This window comes from Procambarus clarkii, chromosome 78 (genome assembly GCF_040958095.1).
Source record: "Procambarus clarkii isolate CNS0578487 chromosome 78, FALCON_Pclarkii_2.0, whole genome shotgun sequence".
In the NCBI taxonomy this organism is placed as follows: domain Eukaryota; kingdom Metazoa; phylum Arthropoda; class Malacostraca; order Decapoda; family Cambaridae; genus Procambarus; species Procambarus clarkii.
In genome coordinates, this window is record NC_091227.1 from 19,988,587 (window position 1) to 19,998,921 (window position 10,335).

Sequence of the window (10,335 nt, forward strand, 5' to 3'; positions counted from 1 at the left end):
TAATAAGCTTCTCTCGTTTATTATCCAGCTCCTCCTTTGACCATGTGTTGCATGGCGGTGGACTATATGCATTTATGATCGTTAGTTTATCATCCTGATTGCAGATCTCTAGTGCTATTATGTCAACTTCTCGTGGATTGGCAATCATTATTTCATTTACCTTTAGGTGTTCTTTCACCAGCACAGCAACACCATTGCCGTAACTAATTTTTCTGTCCCGTCTCCAAACTGAGTAGCCCCTTGGGAATATGACCTCATTTAAAATATCATCTTCAAGTTTTGTCTACATGAGTGCAACAATGTCTAGTGTCTGCAGCTGTATTACATCACTTCAGTACCTTTGATCTCACTCCATCTATGTTGGTGTATGCAATTTTCAGGAACATGTTCCCCCTGTCCTTATTCTTTACTTCCCCTCTCTCAAGTGATTTTGTTGGTTTGCCTTTTTGTACCATTTTACTGGTCTGCCTATCCTGTCCTGTTATTGTCCTGTGTGGATGGATATGTGCATCCAGGCTGGGGTGAGAGTAGAGGGGGTCCTTGCACTGCCAATGACGATAGCAGTTTACCATCATTTGGATCAATCTCTTTCCTGTTGAAGAAGGGAAAGTATTCACCTAGTTGTGCTTGCGGGAGTTGAAATCTGCTCTTTCGCCCCGCCTCTCAACTGTTAATCAACTGTTACTACCTACTACTAACTTTTTTTTCCCACACACCCAGGAAGCAGCCCGCAACAACTGTCTAACTCCTAGGTACCTATTTATACTGCTAGGTAATAAAGGCATCAGGGTGAAAGAAACTACCCATTTTTGTTTCCGCTGGCGCCGGGAATCGAACCGCGGACCACAGGACTACGTATCCAGCGTGCTGTCCACTCAGCCACCAACGCCCCTGTAAAAGTGGCCATCCTCTTGATGCCCTTGTCCAACCTTATAATTCTTATTATATTCTTCCATTTCTTATGGATGTTTAATGAGTTCACCCTGCTGGCACAGTGGCTTTTGCCTTGTTAAGTTTTTTACTTAGCAAGCATTGCAGGTGATATTAAACAATTATGAAGCATAAATGGAATGAGAGCAATTGTCCTTACTAAACACCTGTTCTAATAATAGCCAATACCACTTACCTTAAAATGGATCAGCGCCACACAAACCTCAGGCAAGTGAATGAACTGATCAAGCGGTTGACACCTAGGATGACCTAGGCTGCCATCTGGTGTCGTCGTGATTAGGGTTGTTCACCTGCGGCAGTAATTACTTGTACTGTTTGCCTCATAGCTCATTAATTCCTTGAAAAGTCATTTTAAATCCGATCCTCAGAATCACCTCGCCTTGTAGAAAGTGGCAATCTGGTCCTAGCTCCCAGTTCGTGAGTATTAATGCAATTTCCAATTCATGCTTACTGTATATGAATTCAACCTTCATATTCTTTGAACAATGTCAATCCTGTCCGATATCTGAAACACTTAATATTATTTATATGCTATTGAGTTGGATGACCACACTTGAGAGTTAATTCAAAGGACAAGCTTGACCCAATGGTTAAAGTTCATCCAAAGAAACACATGTTGAGCAAATGAATGTTGATAAATAACAAGATATCAATGTATTGAACCTTTAATTATTTACTGTACAAGCAAGTAATTTTTTTTTTTATGTAATTTTCACATGAAAACAAGTTAACATTATAAAAATTAAACTGTCACACACTCCAATATGAAAATATATAAGAGAAGCATATACAGTATATATTTCCCCTAACTTTAAGCAACAATATCCTACCCACTACACTACAACCCCATGTTTGTCTGAATTCAAGTTAGACTATTATCACATGTGTATTTAGCATCGTGAATATATAAACACACACACACGTGCATTCATGTGTAAATTTTATTTTAATATTCCACTGAAAAACATTCATCAGAAAACAAAATAATATATATAAATATAGCATTCCAAAATATATAAGTACTTATTTAAAGCTTGAAATGGTACATCCTATACAAATTAAAAAGGAAAATTTGAACAGTGAACAACAGTTGTACATCCAAAATATCTTAAAAAGTATGTGAATACAACACTAATATACAATATATGAATGAGTTTCATTGGATATAAATAGGACCTACCTCACATAGATATGAAGTGGTAAGCAAGCCTGCTGTAGTATCCATAATTATGTTCTAATCTGCAAAAATAGATACCTTCCTTTACAATAAGAATGAATTATGATCAAGTCACTATGTAGGATTGCATAGGCCTATATGGGTCCTTGCAAAAGAAAAGGCACATTTGATTTTCTAACAATTGTTGTCGAGAGCGTGGTATTTGTGAGCGGCAGCTGGGATGACAGCAGACACAGAGTAGATATTAAGGTTGCTGGCTGTGTAGCCCTCCTGCAGGAACATGCTTGTGGCAACCAGGAGAACCATCTGTACAACAGGAAAAATATATATAGGCTAATTAATTCAAATCTTCCAAACACTACTCCAAATATAAGGGATTTAATGTAGCACTTAGATAACTTCATCAGTGAACTATGAATGTTGGTACAGTACAACATTAAATTTTTCTGGTGAATTACCTGTATCTGAGACACTGTAAAAGGACATTACCTTCATTTATCTTATCTACAGTATTAAATGTCAAAAACCTGTAATCAGATTTTTACTTTAAGTAGTTAAATGATTTTCTGTCAAGTTATTATTTCTCAATTAAAAAGAACTGGATATTATGACCTAACCTGTCAATTTGTGAAACATTTTTGTGAGCATACCTAATGTACAATTTTTTTTAACACGTGATCTGGTTCTCACTTAGCATTGCTTGCTAATTTTAGCTACTTCAAGTTCAAGTATGTTTATTGAGATAAGCAAGAAATACATCTCAAAGAGATAGAGTAGCTTAGGCTATTTCTACCCCCCATTTTAGCTACTATATGTTGGATAATGACCCCCTTAGTGCATTAACCGATCTAAAATAACTCAAAATCGCTTCATTATTACTCTGATTCACAAGGGCCCCAGAATGATTGAAAAGTCGCATCTCCCGAGTGGGCAGAATTTGCAAGGCCTCAACTGCTATACCAACACAGTCCACTAACACAAGACAAGTTGATGGTTCCATACATAATTTTTGCTGCTTTCAACATTAAGTAAACGTTTTATTTCTACCACAATATATATCAATTTATGCACAATGCACAAATTTATGTGTTAAGTGGTTTTACAAGAATATAAAATGTAAAGTAAGTAGGTTCACAAACAGCTAAAAGAATATTAACATTTTAAGTACTGTATTGATAAGCAAACACTCATTTCAAGAACAGTTGGGGAGATACTCCAGTAAGTGCTGGCCATCAAGCCCGAGAATTGATAGGAGCGCGCACACAACAAATTCTGTCTTCAAATAACACAGCCTCTCTATTTAAATCCATTAACATGCTAAAGTACACTCATTCCACACATTCTCTTGTGCTATTTACCGGCACAAGATAATTTCAGCAATTTCCTGAAGTTCGGCTTCAGGAAATTGCTTCAACACAAGGAGCTACTGAGGTGGGGGGTTAGCTCTTGAAAATATTATGTCCCTCACACTTACATTAAAAGCCTCAAACTATTATATCCCACTATGCCAAGTTTTATAATCAGTACTCTAGAGTCTACCAAGCTTCACATAAATACATCAATGTAGCAGTACTGTACTTACAAGAGCAACATGCATGGCACACACAGGTAACCACACTTCCCGGCTCAGCGTATGGTAGTCAATACCAATGTTGTGTAGCACTGTGGGGAAGCATCCCTGGTGGAAAGATTACTATAAAAAAATCATATTTCACTTAGCAAATATACCACAGTAAAAAAAAAAAAGCTTATACAGGTTTTAACACATACTGAAGCTCAATTGGTAATGTAGCAAATAATATACACTACCAAATGCTACTGCCGTCATCCTATATGACTCGCCTCGGTTATTACTACATCCTCAGCATCAATTATATGTGCAATGTCCTTCCCACAGTCAGGTACAACCTCCAGACAACAGGAGTCAGGAACATCTGTGCCCTTGCCAAAAGCTGTGGCAAACCAATCTTTGTAGCTAATGGTCCCACAGCAGTTCATCTGAAAGTTTATTATAATTTTATTAAACTACACAAACCTTTTTGAACTATCTAATCCACAAAATTTTCCATAAACTGTTTTAATGCCAACATTAAAGTGTCAGACACTGATAAAATTGTTTTAGAGTACAGTACACAATCATAATATTGCATTACTGTTTTCAAAATCATAATCAGAGCAAAAACAACATGCCCCTTGACAAATCATTATGTTTAACCCCCTTTAAAAAAAAAAAATAAATAAATAAATCGCCAATTGCTCTTAAATTTTGTCACACATTTGTTGGTTGTGTCTTACAAATTAAGAGCAAAGAGAATTGTAATTAATTAAATATTTTATGTAGATTTTATACATAATCATCCCTCAAATCCTAGGAGAGAATACAGTACAGTGATAGTGTACCTCCATAATTTGGATTCTATATCATTCTTGACCAGATCCAAATTTGGGAGGGATCTGGATTTTTTGGAAGGCTTATAACAAATAGAAAACATTTTTGTGCCAGTTTAAATACAATATAAAAGTAAAGGGAACTATCAAGAGAAAGTGCCAAGCAATTACAACTACTGCAAATAGCACTTGGAAGGGATCAGGATAAGGATTTGGGATGGGAGAGGGGTGAAGGAATGGCGCCCAACCACTTGGACAATCAGGGATTGAACTCCGACCTGCATGAAGTGAGACCGTCGCTCTACCGTCCAGCCCAATCACTTGGGCGAGAGTACAGTACAGTATTATGAATTTTTATACAGTATAAAATATTATAAATACTGTATGATACTATTTCTTAACTTGCCCTGATGAAGACAAATATAGAAATTCTCTGCAAATGATATATCTTACCTCCATCTGGATTTCATCCCACAGCTGAGTATCAGAAATATTGACCCCATAGTCCACTTGTGTTTTCTCCATGGCTTCACCCATGTAGTCACCCAGTGCCTTGGCCAGTACATGCTGCTTCTGGTAAACTATGCCTGTGCTTACAATTTCTGTCACCACCATCAACAGGAGCAGAGACAGGCACTATTGAACAATTCAAATAACTTATGTTTAATAATTTCCTGAGTTACTTATTTAACATAAGCAGTCAAGAGTACACCTCTAATCTTTGATAACAATAAACATTTTGCATTCAAGTGTACTGTTGTACAGCACATCAGGCTACAACAAACAGATGACATTATGGTTAAAGTAACTGACAAATAGGAATGATAAACTTGCTAATAAATAAAAGCCAACATTACAGAATAGCACTGAATGCTGGAACTTTTATACTTTATATTTTTAGATATTGTATCTGGGTGTGGTAAGTTAACATGACCTAACTTCACCAATTTTTCTCTATAAACTATACTACTGTAATATGCTTTTAATGGGTTACACTCCACTCCTAAATTAATTAGATAATTGTTCCCCCAGCACTGTGTGTGTTGGTCCATATTACATTTGGTTTTGCTACCTTACAGGGAAAAATTTAACTCATTCAAAACCAATAATTTGAATACTGTACTGTACATATAAATAACTAACTTAGGTACAGTACTCTCCACGTAGAAATCAGTCATACAAACCTTTCACAAAACAGATCCATTGCCTTACCAATTACCAAAAGACTCTAGCTCACAATTTTTTTTATTAAATTTTGTGAGACTTCAATTCAAATAATACTTAAAGGCAATATGGTCCTATATCTACACAAGGTAACATATGTGGCATCTCCACTGAACCCTGGGAGAGACCAAGGATGAGGGAATAGACTGTAATAAAGTTCTCTTGGAGGGCATCCATTGCCAACCATTTGGCATTACTGTATATGAATCAAGCTTCTTAACCAAGCTTGTGGACATCCATTATATGAAAAAAGTAATATGTAAGACATTATATATAATATAATTATATTATACATATTATATAAAACATATTATATTATATAAGACTCAGTAATATTCTCTTACTATGCTTTAAATGATTTTAGTAAACTCTCACAATGCTAAAGAGAAGTTGAGGCTGTGTGAAAGTCATTAAGCATAATTAAAACCAAGTTTTATGGTTGGTATTCATTTTGAGCTTAACATGGTTTTCATTCACACCATTAGGGAAGTTATGGCACTATCTTTCAGAAATAGGGGATGGGCTGCAAGAGGGTGAAAATTCTATACGGTATTGCAATCAGATAATCTTGGACTGTTCTAATTGCATTTTTAAGTTTTAGTAGATACTGTACTTGCAACCCTAAGGAAAGGGGCTGAAGTCATGAGAAAACCATTGAGCAATGCTAAAACTAAATTCCATTGTTTTACATTATGAGTTTGAAGTGGTTTTGCTCTTATTAACGAAATCACGCAGACCCACAATGGTGACACTACTGTAATATATATTTGCCATATTAATTTCATATTAAATGGCAGTAGCCAACTCTATTTAATTCCCTATTAAGTGGTGTGTACCTAACCTACTTAAAACATATACTCTTTGACAATTAAATACTGTAAACATATGACAAAATATGCATTAAAAATCCACAAATCTCTGACACACCAATAATTAACAGCACCTGTATAGTATAATAAATAAAAACACAAAATGCTGTATGAAGGAAGAGGAAGATGATAATTACAGTACTGTATGTCACCAAATGCAGATAAATTGACATTGCTGTTTAGTATTTTGGAAATTTTAGTATATTTCAGTTAAAAAGTTAAAAAGTAGTATTTCAAGTTTTTTAAACTGTTGGAAATTTTGGGAATTTATGAACTTTTAAAGTGTATATTTTCAATGCTTTACTGTATAATGTCAGTCTCAGATTCTTATATTTCAAAAATAAATATTTCTCACAAATTCTTGTTTATTGAGTGCCTGAGAAGGCAAGACTTGTTTGTTCAAAACTAACTTGCAGATTATTCACTAGGTGTTTGTAGATGACTATATATTAAACATCACAAAACACTGGTGTCTACACAGATATTTACACTAAACTCACAATACAGTACTCTAATTACAGACATGTCTGTTACAATATTACAGTTTGTGATCTACATTATATTTTATAAAGTTGCCTTTTAGAGTGCTATAAAATTTCTGTACCAAATCATGTTCACTCACAATTTTGAAGGCCTTGGGATTAGGAGCTAGTGTCGCAATAGCTCCAACAGTGCTGGTGGCTGTGATTCCAACTCCTAGCACCATAATCGCACCGACCGCCACCCAAAGCCAAGTCGGTATCCATGGTGAGAGATAAGCTACATATGATGTAAGGAGACTTGCACCAGTATAGCTCACAGCTATACCAGTGCCCTGCAAAAATAACACAATGTACTGCTCAGTAATTTAATAGTATATTCCAATGATGTAATACTGTATAAACAGTTTGCTGTACTATGGATATCTGCTCGACTATAGCCATATACTGTATATAACAATAAAATACTGTACAATACTTTACATATATTTGCAATAATACAAATGTAAATAAAAGCTTCTGACTATTTGAATAAGTTAACTGAATCTACAAAGCATGACTACAAATGCCTTTCAAGCATGTACGAAGATAATAACTAGGCCTATGTAAATAATGGCTTATACAGTACTGCAAATTTATACTGTATTACATACATCTCCTGTATTTTGTAGAAACATTAATAACCAGATACAGTAGTTACGTGAATTAACCCGAGGACCACCATCTCTAGTGGCCTCAATAGAAACAGTAAGCTGGCACTTGTCAAAGGTGTCTTCTATTATATCAAGATATTAAGATAGGTGATCATATGGTAGAGGTAGATCTATCTTGAGGTTATCTCGAGATGATTTCGGGGCTTTTTACTGTCCCCGCGGCCCGGTCCTCGACCAGGCCTCCACTCCCAGGAAGCAGCCCGTGACAGCTGACTAACACCCAGGTACCTATTTTACTGCTAGGTAACAGGGGCGCATAGGGTGAAAGAAACTCTGCCCATTGTTTCTCGCCGGCGCCCGGGATCGAACCCGGAACCACAGGATCACAAGTCCAGCGTGCTGTCCTCTCGGCCGACCGGCTCCCCTTAGATGATCAGTATCTTGGCGGGAAAGAGTGGAACAATGTACAGGAACTGTATGGAAAAAAAGGGGGGAGGGGGAAGGGAAAAGACAGAACTTGAAAAAGTGAAAGGTTTGTGTCATGATACAGCCTCTTGGAGAAACTTTCTGCTGTGGCTAACTACTGATTGGGAGCTTCCAGGAAGGAGAAAGGCATATCAGGGCTATCCTGTTGAGATAACTAGATATACAGTACTGTATCTTTATTACAGCCAAATGATGAAGATGCCTCTGGCTGTAGCCAATCAAGGTAAATATTTCCAATAACTATGGTGAGATGCTGTGCCCCCGAGATGACTCATCTCGAGTGATGCTGCAGCCTCAGACTACCCTCCTGGGGGGCCATGCCAAGGTCTCGGGATGCCACTAGGCCAGTGCCAGAGTGATATAATAAGGTGACCAGCCACCAGGATACACCAGGACACAGCAGGACACAGGGGGCGGGCGGTGGCAGGCACCGACACGGACACTCACCACCAGGATGAAGAAGGCGGCCAGAGCTATGTACTTGGCCACGGCCATGTTGGTCAGCTGATCTGGCGCCGCTCCTGTCACCCGCCGCCACTCCTGTCACCTCCCTCCACCCCTATTACCCGCCGCCACTCCTGTCACCACCCTCCACTCCTGTCACCACCCTCCACTCCTGTCACCACCCACCACTCCTGTCACCCGCCGCCACTCCTGTCACCTGCCGCCACTCCTGTCACCCGCCGCCACTCCTGTCACCACCCTCCACTCCTGTCACCACCCACCACTCCTGTCACCACCCTCCACTCCTGTCACCACCCACCACTCTTGTCACCTCCCTCCACTCCTGTCAGCACCCTCCACTCCTGTCACCCGCCGCCACTCCTGTCACCTGCCGCCACTCCTGTCACCACCCTCCACTCCTGTCACCACCCTCCACTCCTGTCACCACCCTCCACTCCTGTCACCACCCTCCACTCCTGTCACCTCCCTCCACTCCTGTCAGCACCCTCCACTCCTGTCACCACCCTCCACTCCTGTCACCCGCCGCCACTCCTGTCACCTCCCTCCACTCCTGTCACCACCCTCCACTCCTGTCACCACCCTCCACTCCTGTCACAACCCACTACTCCTGTCACCCACCCTCCACTCCTGTCACCACCTGCCACTCCTGTCAGCTCCCTCCACTCCTGTCATCCGCCGCCACTCCTGTCACCACCCTCCACTCCTGTCACCTCCCTCCACTCCTGTCAGCACCCTTCACTCCTGTCACCTCCCTCCACTCCTGTCACCCACTGCCACTCCTGTCACCCGCTGCCACTCCTGTCACCTCCCTCCACTCCTGTCACCCGCCGCCACTCCTGTCACCTCCCTCCACTCCTGTCACCACCCTCCACTCCTGTCACCCGCCGCCACTCCTGTCACCTCCCTCCACTCCTGTCACCTCCCTCCACTCCTGTCACCACCCTCCACTCCTGTCACCACTCTCCACTCCTGTCACCACCCTCCACTCCTGTCACCACTCTCCACTCCTGTCACCACCCTCCACTCCAGTTACCACCCTCCACTCCAGTTACCACCCACCATTCCTGTCACCTACTGCCACTCCTGTCACAGTGCCACTTCTCAAGAGGAATGGTTTAACAGTTTAATCCAATTAAATTGGAAGTAAATTTGACATATCTGAATTTATCTCAGTCCCACTATCTCTGTAATGGCCTTGACGAGGACAGGAAGCCGGTGGCTTCTCAAAGGTCCCTCATTTGTCTGGAGTCATGTGTACGTGTAGGAATATGTCCGTTATTTGAAGGTGATGTTTTTTGTCTTAACTTCTCCGGCATTTGATGCAAAGACCCCTTTCTTCCTCTCAGGATCCTAATGTGTTAAATTTTGCACGCTCAGGAGATGGGGGCGTGGAACCCCCCCACCGGCTCCAGGGAGTTGTACGCAGGCCATATAATTATGTTTTACGTACTTCCATGTACAGCTTCTCCCCCGAATCAACCTACCCTGGCTTTGTGCCCTGGTGAGGCCACTCCAGACCGACAACCAGAGCCCAACTCCATAGTCTCCTGAGACTGATGGATGCCTACTACTAATACTTCTTCCATTGGGAAGCAAGTCACATAAACCAATGTTTTGTGCGTTGGGTGAAAACAAACACCATA

General features: G+C 40.2%; 1 protein-coding gene across 1 annotated transcript; it reads right to left on the reverse strand.

Annotated features, from left to right (window-relative positions):
* Positions 1-1,600: 1,600 nt before the first annotated feature.
* Positions 1,601-8,826, reverse strand: LOC123746048 (tetraspanin-9). The gene is made up of 6 exons (XM_045727224.2): positions 8,675-8,826; positions 7,232-7,423; positions 4,970-5,152; positions 3,971-4,126; positions 3,711-3,806; positions 1,601-2,434 (listed from the first exon to the last, which is right to left on the reverse strand). Exons 1-6 carry the CDS (start codon positions 8,720-8,722, stop codon positions 2,303-2,305), a joined length of 807 nt encoding a protein of 268 aa, XP_045583180.1. The 5' UTR covers positions 8,723-8,826; the 3' UTR covers positions 1,601-2,302.
* Positions 8,827-10,335: the final 1,509 nt, after the last annotated feature.

Bases quoted from the DNA above. Each gene is read 5' to 3' on its own strand.
- LOC123746048 (XM_045727224.2), bottom strand. From the start codon at position 8,722: ATGGCCGTGGCCAAGTACATAGCTCTGGCCGCCTTCTTCATCCTGGTG. The intron at 4,127-4,969 runs GTAAGATATATC...ATAAACTTTCAG, and splicing joins GGGATGAAATCCAGATGGAG to ATGAACTGCTGTGGGACCAT. The intron at 3,807-3,970 runs GCGAGTCATATA...TCTTTCCACCAG, and splicing joins AGGATGTAGTAATAACCGAG to GGATGCTTCCCCACAGTGCT.